Source organism: Camelus bactrianus, chromosome 17, assembly GCF_048773025.1.
Source record: "Camelus bactrianus isolate YW-2024 breed Bactrian camel chromosome 17, ASM4877302v1, whole genome shotgun sequence".
NCBI classification, from domain to species: domain Eukaryota; kingdom Metazoa; phylum Chordata; class Mammalia; order Artiodactyla; family Camelidae; genus Camelus; species Camelus bactrianus.
In genome coordinates, this window is record NC_133555.1 from 17,919,650 (window position 1) to 17,934,948 (window position 15,299).

General features: G+C 39.2%; 1 protein-coding gene across 15 annotated transcripts in view; it reads right to left on the reverse strand.

The window, feature by feature from the left end:
* The window catches only part of MITF (melanocyte inducing transcription factor), a 209,298-nt gene that overhangs the window by 12,286 nt on the left and 181,713 nt on the right, over positions 1-15,299 (reverse strand). For 11 of the 15 annotated variants that reach the window (XM_074344470.1, XM_074344480.1, XM_074344476.1 and 8 more), the window contains 2 exons: positions 7,763-7,880; positions 4,874-4,948 (listed from right to left, as the gene is read on the reverse strand). In XM_074344470.1, coding sequence (XP_074200571.1) covers positions 4,874-4,948; positions 7,763-7,880 — 193 coding nt within the window. The remainder of the gene's footprint in view (positions 1-4,873; positions 4,949-7,762; positions 7,881-15,299) is intronic. The other 4 variants (XM_074344472.1, XM_074344481.1, XM_074344471.1 and 1 more) reach the window with 1 other exon arrangement.

Genomic DNA, 15,299 nt, shown 5'->3' on the forward strand with positions numbered 1-15,299 from the left:
TCCAAACAGCAAAAGTAAGCATATTATGTATATACTTACACAGCAAGAGAGAAAATAAATTCCTACAAATTTTGTGTTGACAAAATTGAAAATGTACTACTATCAACTGATACAATTTTTTGCAATGCAAGCCTACTGACAAGAAACATCTGAGATGTTGAAATTTGGATTTTATACAATTTTCACATGTCACAAAATATTATTCTTCTTTTGATTTTTTAAAACCATTTAAAAATGCAAAAAACATTCTTGGCCTGTAGGCCATACAAAAACCCCTTCTCAAGCCCAGTGTTGCCCAATAGGAATAGAGCACAAGTTTCATATGTAATTTTCAATTTTCTAGTAGTCATGTTAAAAAAGTAAAAAGAGGTGAAATTCACTTTAATACTTTTATTAAACAATATATCCAAAATATTATATAATTTCAATATTATATATAGATTACATTAAAATTTTATAAGTTAGATATTTTACATTCTTTTCTCATACTAAGTTTTCAAAATCCAGTGTACAATGTACACTTACAGCATGTCACAACTAGTCACATTTCAAGTGCTCAATAGGCAGATGTGTTGAGTGGCTATTGTACTGGATAAAATAACCCTAGAAATCAAGCATCTTTAACTATACTATGCATTCTAACAGCGTTCCTCTTTTATAAATCCAATTATACGTTCAACTAAATTATCATCTTCTTAAGGGAGGGTGAAACAGTGCACATATGAGTTAATAAATGTTTTTAATTTACCTGGTCTGGCAAATAAATTCCAAATAACTTAAAGTCTAATAAATTGGATTAAATATATTAATATTTTACTTTACACATATTATAACCTAATACGTATTTATATTGGACTCACTAATATTCTGTACACTTTGATAAATAATATTATTCAGTACTTTCTCAATATATATTGCATTTTTCTTAGCTGAGTGATTATTTCTATGATTAAATCAGGCATGTATAATACTGTCTTAGCATCAGACTTTTATAAAAATAGAAAAAGTAAGTGATACTCAGTGGCTCTGAAGAAGCTTTTGGACCTCTGATCTTCTAGCTAAACTTCCTCCAAAACTATGAAGCATGAGCTGTTTAGTTCCTTTTTCCAAGCATATTATAGTTACAAAAAATTAAACAATACTGAAATCAATAAAATGAAGTAAAAGTCCCCTATTATCCAGATACCAGCACTGCAACATTTCTGATGTATCCTTTGTGATTATTTTTATGCTCTAAGGATAAATACATGCAGCCTAGATGTCAATTCAGAACACAGTTTCTGGGACTCTTCCTGATCTACATTCACTTCACGGTGATCTCATTTGGTTGCATAGATTTGAAGAACACACGTACACTGATGACTTCACCCTTCTATTTCCAGCCCAGACATCCCCCCAGAATGCAATGCTTGCAAGTCTGACTGCTAGATGTTTCCATATGGAGGTCTAATGGGCAGCCCTAACACTCCAAACTTGAGCTCCTGGTCTTCCCCACTCAAACAGCTCCACCCACAGGCTTTCCCACCTCACTTAATACAACTGCGTCCTTTAAGTTGCTTTAGGCCAGAACCTTGGAATCAATTCTATACCTCTATTTCTTTCCCATCTGCTCCATCATCAAAATCTGCTGTCTCTACCTTCAAACTATTTCCAGAATCTGTCCAACTCCAGCCTCCAACCTCCACTGCAACTTGACAGAAGCCAGCATCGCCTCTTGCCTGGATTACTGCAATCCTCCTGGTGGCACCACTACTTCACCCATGCCCACCGCTCCCTACCTCTTTAGTATCTCTGAAACACAGCAGCTGTTAAAAGATAAGCCGGAGCATGCCAGTCCTTCACTGAAAACCCTCCAATCGCTTCCCTTCTCACCTAGATAAAACCCACCTCCTCGAGGCGTCCTACAATGATCTGGGGGCTCCCATTCATTTGACCGTATTTCCATTCCTCTCCCTCTGTGACCACATTCCTATGCTGACTCAGCTGTGTCCCCCCTACCCCTCACCTGCCATGGGCTTCTTGCTCTTCCTCAATCAAGCCAGACACACTCCCCTCTTTAGGACCTCACACTGCTGTTCCCCCTGCCTGGACCACTCTTCCCCCAGATATGCGAATGGCTCTGCCCTCACCCCCCTCAGGTAACGACTCAAATTTACCTATGAGCCTTCCCTGACTATCTATTTAGAAGTCAACTACCACCTCCCATACCCATCCTGACATTCCAGACCCTTGTCTGCACCTTGGTTCCTCAAAGAACTATCTACCATCCACATGTTTCTTTCATTCATCCACAAAGCTCTATACCATCTAGTATCTGCATTTTTTTTTGGCCTGTTGAGTCATATGTTTATTCCCTGTTGCATTCTAAGTATCCACATGAGCCTGGCACATTATACACCCCTCAATAACTATGCACTGGATAAAGAATGACACAGTCAAAGCAGAATTACACTAAAAACCAATCTGCATCTATCTTTTCTCACTTACCAGCACATAGCTGACACCTTCCACAGTCAACATTTATATGTACTGCATTTCATTTTTAATTCAGTGCCAACCCACCCCAATTAGTTTTTTTTATTATAAAAGTGATATATGCTTGCAAAAAAAAATTACAAAACATTCAGAAGTGTATAAAGAGAAAAAGAAAGAATCAACTCTTTATACCATCTAGCATCTATATGCCTGAGGAAATTGTTCATGGTATGGCTAGCTCCTAGATCTTACACACACACACACACACACACACACACACACACACACACACACCCCTAGACAGTGTGTTCTTCTACACAATGGGATCCTATACATACTATTCTGCCGTTTGCTCTCCTCGCTTAGTAATATAGTGTAGACAAACCAACCCCATTCTTCTTAAGAGCCAGTGAGTACCCCTTACAGAGATGCACCATGATTTATTTACAAATCCCTACTGCTGAATATGTAGACTATTTCCAATTTCTCCCTCTTTTTCAAGGGTACAATGACTGCTTCTGCCAGTGCTCACATGTACTTCTCATTCCTACTGCAGTATTTATCCTGTACTGAAAACACCATCTGCGTGTATCTGTTTGCACACCTATTCTGTCTGCCCCTGACTCGAACGTAAGCTCCTCAGGGTGGGAGAGCTGTCTGTCTGGTTCACTTCTGGAAAAAGGTGCCTTGTACGTCATGGGGCTCACTAAGCAGCTCTGAATGAATACACTAATGTGTCCTTCTGCCCATTTTGGCAAGGACTCTTACAAGATAAATTCCTAGAGGAGGAAAAGCCATGCTTCCGGGCCATCGAACCTTAAGTATTAATTTCCAGTGGTTCAATGAGATCTTCAGATTGTTTTCGAGCCTTCAGAGTTGGAGCTGATCATGTTTGCCCTTTACTGACAACCCTGAACTTGAGCGTTTAGGTGACTAAGTCAAGGCAGATGACTTGTTTTTGACAAGATCCAGCTTACTTTTCCACATTTCAGTTAGGAGAAGTTTTGGATACTAATTATCTTATTGTTAAGGTATTTTAAAAGAAAAAATATCTCAGAGTAAAATTACTTGGAAGCTAGAGGAGGCCTTAGAAATGTTAGCCCAAATCCCTTGGTTAAGAGATGAGGAAAGCTTCTTACATGTGGAAGGGGAACTGGAAAGGGCAGTATCTATTAAAAGAAAAACTCACACACACCCTTCCCCCGGAGAGCCAGCGATTCCATTTCTTAGCACTTAACCTGGAGAAACAAACTCCCCTGGACCCAGAGAGGCGTGTCTGCAAATGTTCACTGTGGCACTGTTTACAGTAGGGAGGAACTGGAAACAACACAAACACTGAGCAGGAGGAGGATCACTAGATATCACAAGTCACACTGTGGAATACTATGCAACCGTTTTTATAAAGGAGGTAGATCTAGATTCATGGCAGCAAAAGGTCTTTAGGACATACTGTTGAGTGAAAAAGCAAGCAGCAACAGATGCAGACAACAGGGCACTGTTTGTGTTAAAACATCCACAGAACAATGCTATCACATTCTCTGTGTGCATGGGTAAGGCTGTGTATTCCTAAATACGCGGAAAGAAGTTGGAAAGATGAACAGCAAATTGAAAAAAAAAAACAAAAAACCCCAATTATTTTTAGGGATCAAAGGAGAACTCTGGCCTTTTGCTATCCTTTTTATAAGGACAAATTGTTTACATATAACTTATATTCTTAAAAATCAATTTAAGAAAAAGAGAACAGGAGGCCATGAGATAAGAAATTCACACACACACACATACACTATTTTTTACGTCCAAGCCCAATTCCTTTTTCTCTTTTATTTCTTTATGAAACAAAAACCTTAAGTTTTCATAGGAAAAAGCTAAAAGATTTGATCAAGAGTAAATCAAGCATGCAAAAAATTTTTTTTTTCAGTGTTAGAAGGCTCCTTTTTTTCTGTCACAGCTACCGTCAGAAATGTGGGAGGCAAGCTCACCCAGTGACTCCCCTCCAGATGTTTCATTTTTTTCTTTCAAATCTCACTGGAGAAGGTGATCCCATAATTCCCTTTTGTTAATAAGTTCCATTGCAAGCAACTTATAATTGGGTAGTTGGGGATCAAGACTCCTTCTTACCAAAAATAATAATAATAATAAAAAACTACTTCAGGTACTAAAAACAAGTGCATGTGTTTGTGTGTGTGTGTGTGTGTGTGTGTGTGTGTGTGTATAAAATTCAATTTGATCTGAGACTAAAATACAGGGAAAATATATACTTTAGTCTCTCAAAAACACAATTTTCTTCCAGAAAATGTACGTTCAATAGATGAAATCAATTTCCTTCCATAATGTCTGGAAATTTTTTGATGTAAGAGGGAACATCAACTCCAGTAAAATGAACATAAAACCAACTTACTCAGGTTGTGATTGTCCTTTTTTTGCCTCTCTTTGGCCAATGCTCTCGCTTCAGACTCTGTGGGAAAAATACACGCTGTGCACGTGAATGAAGCAATTAGAAAATAGAACTGTTGAAGGCACACAATAATGTAAACTACAAAATACCTCATTTTTTAACCAAATGGATGCTTATCTGACTTAACTCTAAATAAAAATAGGGTTTAACATTTTTTCACTTTTAAAAGGTTTGCTTTTTTTTTTTAATCAATAGATACAAAATAAATACAAAAACTCAGCTTCTACAAGATGGTAAAAGACCAGTAACAAAATGTCTGACTCACTGTAAACATACAGGTATGAACAAGGAGAAAACAAAACAAAACAAAACTAGAAGCTATGGAAATGTGCTGTTGATAGTGTGTTATCAGGAGTCAAATTTAGGCAAGAGAACTTTTCGGTCTTCCTTTGATGCCTTGGTAACACACTTATGTGAAAACTGATTCGTGGAAATGAACTCGTTATTTAAGAACCTGGAGCCAGGTTCTGTCAGAACCTGCTAGGATGAAATTATTCAATGACTCTTAAGGGCAACTATTTACTAGTCTGAGTTTATAAAAACAAAAGCAGGCATAGAGTACAAAGGCATTTATTTGGTGGCAACCCCATTTGTAAAAGTCTATTTCCATAGCAACTCTTGTGATATCTCTGTGGTAAGGGATTACTTTCTGCCTTACAGAGAGCAAAATAAAACAAGAAAAACAACAACAACAACAAAAAACCTAGAACCATGTTGTTTGACCAATCCTGGGATTCAGGAACCTCTGTTATTTTTCTTTTCAGGAGTAATATCCAAAACATTACACTACCATACTCCAAAATTTAATTTCAAAATAGAAATCTTTTCAGCATAACATGTAGCATATTTATTATATGTGTTTTATATATATATATATATATATATATATATATATATATATATACACACACACACACACACACACACATATACAGATATAGATAGATAAATAAATAATTCAGAAGTTGAATTACATCAATTGGGAAGATCAGTCTAAATCATTTTCTAGGTTTTTTTCCTCACATGGAAGCATGACAGGTCACTTTTATTCACACATCCCCCACTTAGGCATCTGAACTTTTTTGTTGTTTTCTTTTTTTGCTTTTTGTTTTTTCAGCTTTCCAGTCCCACCCCACAGTTCTCTGCTTGTTAACCTCAACCTATCAACTCTGGACCAGCTCTGGTCAAGGCAACCCAGTGAGCCAGGCAAGCCATCTAGTGCTTGCAAGCACACCCTTCCCCCTGAGGCTGGATCCCTGACCTTGGGGAGGACAGCCCTAGGCCATGCCTGGGCACTCTCCTGCAGCCTTAGGGTATTCTTTAGTATCTGTCCTCTCTTAGCAGCTGATTGCCCGGCCAAGGTTGAGGATTCTTTATTTTAACCCTTTCCTGTTCAAATCACTGTGTGGTTTCTGCTTCCTGACTGGACCCTAATTGTGGTGGGAAAAGTGGGCTTAATAAAGATAGTATTTTTCCCCCTAGGTCAGATCTGTTGACTCCCAAGCCTATTCTTTTTTGTCTACATCCTGCTGCTTCCAAGCTATCAGCAGTCAGAACCCCATTTCCTGTCCCCTTTCTCCTTTTCCTGACATTTTACCCTGGACCACTCCAGACTGGTCATTTTGTAAGACACCAGTGACTCTAGAAGCATACTGTCCATTATATCTGCTTTTGGTTCTAGTTTAATAAATGTATACCCCCTTCCCCCATTTCTCCCGCATCCCCCCCAAACCTGCCCGTTGTTTTCTTTTCTTTTTGAAGAAACAATCTTATACATAATTCAAAACTCCACTCTGCACTCAAGTAAGAATTTTATGCATATTCCTCGAACCACATTTTATCATTATCTAACATAGATTTCATTTAACTATATTTTCTAAGACTTCATTGTACTTTCCCTTCTTGGTAGGGTACTATCAATGGTTTTTATGTATTAATTCATTAATCGTCTTTTTAAAACCGAATCAATGATTTAAAAAAAAAAGTCTTTCTCCTGCCACAATTTTCTGTAGTATTTTTTAAAAAGACATTCTTGAACAGAACAGGCATTTTCTGTACCAAATCTCTATTCCATAGTCTCAGTCTGTTCACCCAATCCTGTCTGATGCAAGGACCAAATAATAAAAGGGGGATGAGGTAAAGGCCATAAAATTCCGCATGGTAGGATGCCAGTTCTAATACAGTTTTGTCATGTTTTAATGGCCAAATGTCTTCCTTAGAGCGTTAAACAAAAATGGCGAAATAGGTAATTTCACACTTGCCTCAGGAACCAGAGATACCCATTGCTCCATTTGATCATTTATTTTTTCACTCAATGTAATAAATCTTTTGTACATGATAGAGCAAAAATAACAGGAGGCATCCGAAGATGGAAGAAATATATTCCTACCCTATCCTAACTGTGGGCTTGAATGTGTGTCAAAGGAAAGTGCAGACCAGGGTTCTCAAAATCAAACACTTCTAGGGGCCGGGCAAGTAAGGAAAACACCAGACTGGGTAGAGACATTTTATAATTGAAAATGCTGCCTGCTGCCTGCTGCCTGCATCCCAAAGGGACAGCCACCACAGGCACAACGATGGGTGTCTCGGAGCAGTAGCGCCATGGATTGAAGGTGGCTTGATTCCCCGGACTTCCAGCAACACTGGAAACCAGGATTTTCAAATTTAAATCCTCCATCTTAAAATACTGCTCAGTGTTTTAACCACTGCTGAGACCTAAAAACATATGTCTGAAAGTTGGAAACAGTTCTGGAGGTCACAATTTGGATAACTTTGCTTATCAGAAAATTAACAGAAAATCCCCAGTAAGAGGCACATTTGCTGGGTATTTACCTGTGAGCTCCCTTTTTATGTTGGGTAGGTTGGCTGGACAGGAGTTGCTGATGGTGAGGCCTGGGGGTGGCAGGCCTTGATTTCCATAAAGGTCAATCAAGTTTCCAGAGACAGGTAACTAGAGAGAGAGAAAACCAGTAACGGAAATGAATTGTTGAACAATTCCTAAGTTATTCAGTGAGAAAATCCATATCCTATTCCAGACTTCATTTAAAAGAAATGGTTTGATGTAAAAAGTCATTTTTAGAATATGAAAACAAATATATGTATGTATATGCATGACTGGGACACTGTGCTGTACACCAGAAACTGACACGTTGTAACTGACTGTACTTCAATTAAAAAAAACTCAGTTTTAAACATAGGAAAACATGAGATGTTTACCTTTTCATTCATTCACAGATATATGGTCTCCTTAGTGGGTTCCCTTGGAGAGAGGAAAGGAGGCAGAATCTCACACCCAAAATACCGCTATAGCACCCACGTCATTGGTTTATTTTGAGCAGGAAGACAGTGGATAACGTGGTAAAGTCATTATCCAGCATATTTAGTAGCTTATGATAGATGTTCAGTAAATGTTGACGATTATTCTAAAATAGGGATCTATGTGGCATGGCTTTGACACTAAACCAGGTTTTTCATCAAAGTAAATTTTCTTCCTTCCCTCTCTTCCTCTCTCCTCTCTTCTCTCTCTTTATAAGGAAAAGCAATGGAAAGTTTTCTTATTGGAAAGGAAATGGTTTCCTCATTGCTAAAGCTGTTTTCTTAGAAACTGAAATCTTTCACAAAGCCACAAGAGGGAGCCCACTGACTTTCATAAAAGAACAAAATTTCACACTTAAAAAAAAAAAAAAAGAGAAAGAATGAAAGAAACAGTCGTCACAAACTAGCTACAAAGTGTTTGCCTCTGGTTCTGAACTGAATCCTTTCAAGCAGTGAACTTGTTTCCCCTCCCGCACCACCCCGACGTTGACTTCCTTTATCTGCATATGCATTTCCCTGTAACTATAGGTCATGGTCTTGAGTTTGATGCACTCAGTTTTGTAGATGTAAGAGATCCAAGACATTCCCTCTTCCTACTCTCTGAAACAAAGTTCTAAATACTAATTGCTATGAAATAGTTAAGTGACCTTTCACCATTTCCACTGCAGAAGCGTCCCATCTTAACTCAAATAATTCCTGTAAGACGTTACATCATTTAGCCCTTCCTTTACTTGATTACACATTCTGAATTTTACTCAACATCTAAAAAAAAGTGAATTTAGATAGCATTTAAGTATGATTAAAATGTTCAGCAAGCAAGAGGTACCTAAAGATGGTACTGCAATATAGCACGTTTCTTTCTTCCAAATAACCACTAACGTGCAGATGGAAATATACCAGGAAACAAAGACAGAATCAAATGTGTTTCCCCTCATTGGTGGCCATCAGTCATCTTGTTCCTATCATGTCTTCTAAATAAAACCTCTATGAACTAAACTCCTAGCTAAAGAGATGGGGTCAGGGCTGTGATACGTTTTCCAGCAGGTTAATATGACACTTGTTCTAATGTGGCTGGGGCTGGGGGCAGGTAGGACACACATCAGCAGAGCACATCTCTTTTTTTCCACTGAGTCTTGTGCTCCTTTGTGAAGACAGCATACAAATTACACATATAAAATGTAACACACATACCCCACTATGCATATGCAAATGAACAAGGCACTGTGATAACAAAATGCCCTTGAACCACATTTCAAGGCCTGCTAGCTAAAGAACTGATAAAAAAAAAAAGTGACTCCGATTATTAGCTGTCATTTCATTTAGTGGTTTCATGTGAAACAGGTCACCTTCTTAGGGTCAGCCCTGCCCTATATGTGTTCAGGTTTATTCTTGTCCAATTTAATGCAGCAAAGTGGAAAGCGCTCACATGTCTCAATGCAGCACTGTAAACAGGCAGAGAGTCAAAACTTAGAAAGCTGCTATGACATCTGGTAACCCCTCGAGATTCCGAAGCTTTATCCTCCTATCCTTCTGGAGTTTCGGATTTGGGGAGAACTACTGAGTATTAATAAACCAAGAATGTGACTTCAGATTCAATGCAACAAGCTTAAAAAATTATTCCTATGACTCTAGAAATACAATTATATGTATTATGTTTCATATGCAAACTGCATGCAAAACATGCAATTCTGTTATTATGATAATTTGTTAAGGATAAATAATAAGCAAGTGATAAGTTCAATTAGCTTTAAAAAAAAAAACTAAGTCATCAATGGATGTACAGTGAACAGATATCTAGTTATAAACTTCTCCAGAACAAGAATATATTTTCTAACCATATTCTAAGGAAAATATTACATGGACATATACTTAATAAATGCAGAATCACAGAAAGAGAGAGGGGAAAAAGGATGAAAAGAATCAAAAACTGCGAATGAGACAGAGACAAAGACACAAGGGACAGGGTGGAAACAGGAAGAGAGACACAAATGCAAGGTGGGGAGAGAGATGGAAAGATGGCTAGATGGACAGGTGAGGTGGGGGCGGGGGGGACCCAGAAAGAAATGGATTGGGATGGGGTTAAAAACTACAGGGACGATCACTGCAACTGGCACGGACTAACAGCACTGCCGACCAAATAGAGAGAGGAATTAAAATCTCTATAACAAGACGCCTTATCAGGCACTCCACTGGGGTCAGACATCATTACCTCCAGTTGAAAAGGTAGCTTATAACCTTCTAGAGAGTTCTCTAAAAGGTTTCCCACTTCGGCTGCTTTTCCAATACTTGCTAGTTAGGACTGGGCAGCGTAGAGCCTGCCAGAATATTTTGCTGGGGAAAACTTCATTTTGTGGGTGCCTACTCTGAGCCAGGCACAGAAGTACAAAGGTGCTTTGTGTAGATTATCTTGCTGATTTCACACACAAAAAAAGTCAAGGTTCTTGCTATGTTTGAGAGGAGGTTTTTGACAGGAGGTTCACATCCCATGTTAACAGCAGTATTTGGGGGTCAGTATCAACCTGCTGATATTAACCAATTAGAAACAGCAATTTTCAATTAATCGCCAACCCAACCTGAGCAAATAAAAACCCAGTTGCTCACTAACCAAGTGTAGATATTCAAATTTACAAATTAACAGTGCAGTCCTTTATAGCCTCTGTGTAAGAGTCTTTGACCTGGGTTAGAACCTGCCTCTGTCACTGACCAACTATATATTAACGTCTCTGAGGTGAGCTGTCCCTCTTTGAAAAGTGGCAAGCACGTCACCCATCTCACAGGGATTTGTAAAAAGTAAATGAGATAAAGCAGGTGAAACAGTACCTGCTTCTTAAGTGACTGATAAACTGCCATGTCTAGTAATACATCTTTCTAGAAAGTACTATACTCCTAGTCCAGTTTTTGGACAGTCAAGCTAATTTTCACTTTGATCAACAAAACCACCTGCCATGTTAATTGTCAAGCACCCTGATGACCATTATACCAGTTTACTGGACTGCAAATCTATGCACAAGAATCAGAGGATCTGCAAGGCTAAAGCCACTACTCAGTATCCTCTATCTTCTCCATTGGGGGCGATTTTGCCCCCTTTCCCCAGGGGACATCTGTCAATGTCTAGAGATATTTTGGGCTGTCACAGTGAGATGGCCAAGTGCAACTTGCGTCTTGTGGGCAGAAGCCAAGGATGCTGCTAAACATCCTACAACGGATGGACAGTCTCCACAACAAGGGATTGTCCATCCCAAATGTCAATAGTACCAAGGTTGAAAGACCCTGCCCTAACGATGGCTATGTTTTTTGTATTAATGGCTGTTATTTGTCGAGGCTACTGAAAGGAAGGCTGATTAAAATAATATGGCTTTCTAATTTAAACATTAGTCTCCTAGTCATGTAAATTTAAGAAACGAGGCTGTGGTTCCCCTTTTGAGTTAGGAAAATCCCCCCCCTAAACACATAACATCATAATTAGGTCAAAATAACACTTTGGGAACTAAGGAAGCAGAAGAGGCATCTTCGGTTCATGTGGATACATTGTGCCTTTGCTGGGTTCTTATCCAGCACATTAACCTCATGGACAAGATTTCAGTCCCAGGGCACCAGCTACACAATGGACAGATGGAAGCCACAGCCTAATTAGGACAAATAAAGAGAAGGTAGACCCACATGGGGATGTGCCCTAAACTTGGTCTGAATCAAGTTCTTCAATGTTCTGCTCCACCAAAATGAATATTTTTCCAAGTAAATGATAATTGTGAAATGTTATTATTTTTTTCTCTCTGGATGGTCCTGTTCTCTGAATATCAATCGAGCACTGTTAGCACAAGTAAACTGGGACTTTTATTCTTTGTTTGTGATGGTACAAGAGGGCCCTTGTGCTCTCAGAATGGTTATTTCTAGACTCCAATTCCCTTAGGATAGTTTCCTGTCTAAGTGTTCCTTCCACTTTAGTAGTTAACTTGAAATAGACCACTTAAAAGAATCAAATAAGAGGGATAAATGCACAACATAAAAAACATTAAGTTTAAACTTTACTGTGGGAAAAAAAATTATAACATTAGTACATTGTAGTAGCTTTGTTATTTCATTTTGACAACGCAAGAATAAGAGTTAGTCACAAACATCTACAGAAACCTTATCAGGACCAGAACTGTTATAAACATTTTCCGTAGATTAACTCTCATAATTTTCACATAGATTCTATTGTTTTAGGTGCTATCATTACCCCCATTTTCCAGAGAAGGAAAGTGAGGCAGAGGGGTCAAATAAGTGATTCCAGAGTATCAACTGGACTCAGATGTCTGGCCAGAATCTGTGTTTCTATGTACCTCTGTGATACAGTGTCTTTTCGCTACTAGTAAAATGCTGAAATTGTCTGCGGTGGGAAAGCTCTGATGGGTGGGAACCTAGAAGAGAAATGGGTGCCGGGACAAAGACGAGACTCACAAAGGAGGCGGAGGCTACTCCTCTCCTGACTGGGAATTAATTAAAATCTGCCTGGGGGCTCTTTCCTACCTGGGAGCCCCCCTGAGATGGCCTCTCTGCTCCTGAATTACCCTTCCCCACCCAAGGTCTGAAATGTTCTCCCTTCCCAGACTCATCTGTATCCACAGCATCTCACCCAGGGTCGGGCATACACGAGGCATTTAATAAATGCTAAATCAATCTTACAATTAGTCCAGGAGCAACTGGACAATGAAGGACTAGGACACCTACTCTAATGTAGACTGAGGGGACATGGATAGTCAGTCTGAAGGTCATCTTCAGGAGAACTGTCATGAGGACAAGCTCTCCAGGTGGCGGACTGGGGCCAATAGCTGGAACTCACAGAGAGACTCACTGTGAGAAATATCTGGATTATTAAGTATGATATTATTCTAATATGGAGCTTGACATGTCACAGGTGCCAAGGGGATATCACCTGGATAAAACACCATCAAAATTATTTCAAAGTATAATAAATCAGTAATTTAATAATTAATAATAAATTAATTGATTAATAAAAACTTAATAATTTAGATAGTGTTGAGTACAAGTCACATTTCCAATGCTAAACGCCACACATACTTTATGAGATGACCATGTAAGGTAAGTACAATTATCAGTCCCATTTTCCAGATGGGGAAACGCAGGAATTCAAGAAGCTAAGTAACGTGCAAGGTCATGCAGTAAATGGCAGACTTGGGATATGAACCCAGGTCTGATCATAAATCTTCAACTCCTAACCGCTGTGCTTCACTGCTTCCCTTGTGAGCTAGTACACATCCCTCAGTGAAGGCTTTCAAGAAGCTGGATGCCTGAATTTTTGTGGGGGGTACAAAGGATATGCAAGAGGAGGTTAACGTATTGAGTTGTAGGTTGGCTCACATGATGTCAAAGGTCCTCACCACTGGGGAGAAATAGAAAAGGAATAATCTTTTAAAATCATGTCCATTCTACAGACCTCTGAGTGTGCTCAGCTATCTACTTGATGCCACTGGAAAAATGACCACCCTCATCAGCAAAGCTCTTTTGAGATGACTGGGCCATTGCTAATGAATGCTGCAAGGGTGTTGTGTGTGTTTATAAATTCCCCAGTGCAAACTCCTCCAAGGGTTTTGCTCACGCTCATCCTAGGATTGTGACTACTGACAAGTGCAGTCTGCCTCACGGGATGCCCGAAGCTGGAAGCAAGAGGGTTGCAGAAGCCAACTGAGGACTCAAAGAAGGTGGGAAAATTCTGTCATGGAAACATTAGTCAGAAAGAATATTTAGTTCTTTCAAAATCAGGGGGTGAGTTTAAATGAGTAGGAAAAGGACAAAACTAAGGATCCTAGAAAAAGCTTTGAGGCTTCAAGGAGAGTCCTCACTCCTCAGGACTTCAAGTAAGTGACTTAAAGAACTGGATCAAGACAGAAAAGAAATTAACTACTGTGTATAAAATAGATACACGCAAGTTTCTACCGTACAGCACAGGGAACTATATTCACTATCTTGTAGTAACCTATAATGAAAAAGAATATGAAAACAAATATATATATATGTATATGTACGATTGAAACATTATTCTGTATACCAGAAATTGACACAACATTGTAAACTGACCATACTTTAAAAAAAAGACAGAAAAGGTTAACTACAAAAATTTGGTTTTCTAGGGATTTTAGAATAAATAAACGCTACCATGTTCTGTTGCCAAGGGAATTTATTATTGGAATCTAGTCTTAAAATTTGTTTTTTGCTGTGACAAAAACAAAAAAACATATTTACCAGGCTAACCATTTTTAAGTGTACAGTTCAGGGGTGTTAAATATATTCACATTGGTGTGCGACACATCCCCCAAACTTTTTCATCTTGTACATGTGAATCTCTATACCCATGAACAACAACTCCCCCTTCACCCCTGTTCCCTTGTGGAAATCAGTCGTTCAAATACTAATTGCTGAAGAATAAGACTGCCTCGTGGCACTGGTCTCACAGAAGACAGCAAAGGACTGGACTAGGCACTCAGAGACGTACTGCAGGGTCCTGGCTCTGACACGTCCGAGCTCTGTAATCTCTGGCAACACGAGCTAACCCTTCCTAATCCTGAAGCTGAGGGCGATGATACCACCCCCACGTGACTCAATAAATTGCTGCAAGGACTAAGTGAGATCTGCAATCAGACTTTGGCAAAACGGGAACACAGGACACAAATGTGAGGAGTGAAAGAAAAGAAGTGCTCCAAGCAAGGCTCCAAATTCCAGAGAGCAGTGAGTACCAGAGAAAAGCAGATATGGGCACTGGTTAATTAGCTCACACGGGAGTAAATCTGCTGTTGAAGAAGGGTAACTCGAACGTCAGTCTATTGTTTGTGAACAGGAAAGTAACTCTTTTAAAAACTGCGTGAATTTTTCAGGCCAACTGGAATACCGCTGTAAATAATGCAATTTACAGTATTTCCCTTGGCAGCAGTGTACTAAGTTGGGCATCAGATGGTAAGGGAACTGGAAGAGCTAAGGTGCTACTGAAGGTGGACCTGGACTCCACGGAACGCGGAGCTTAATCCTGGGGTGACTGATAAACTCAGGAGAAATTCTT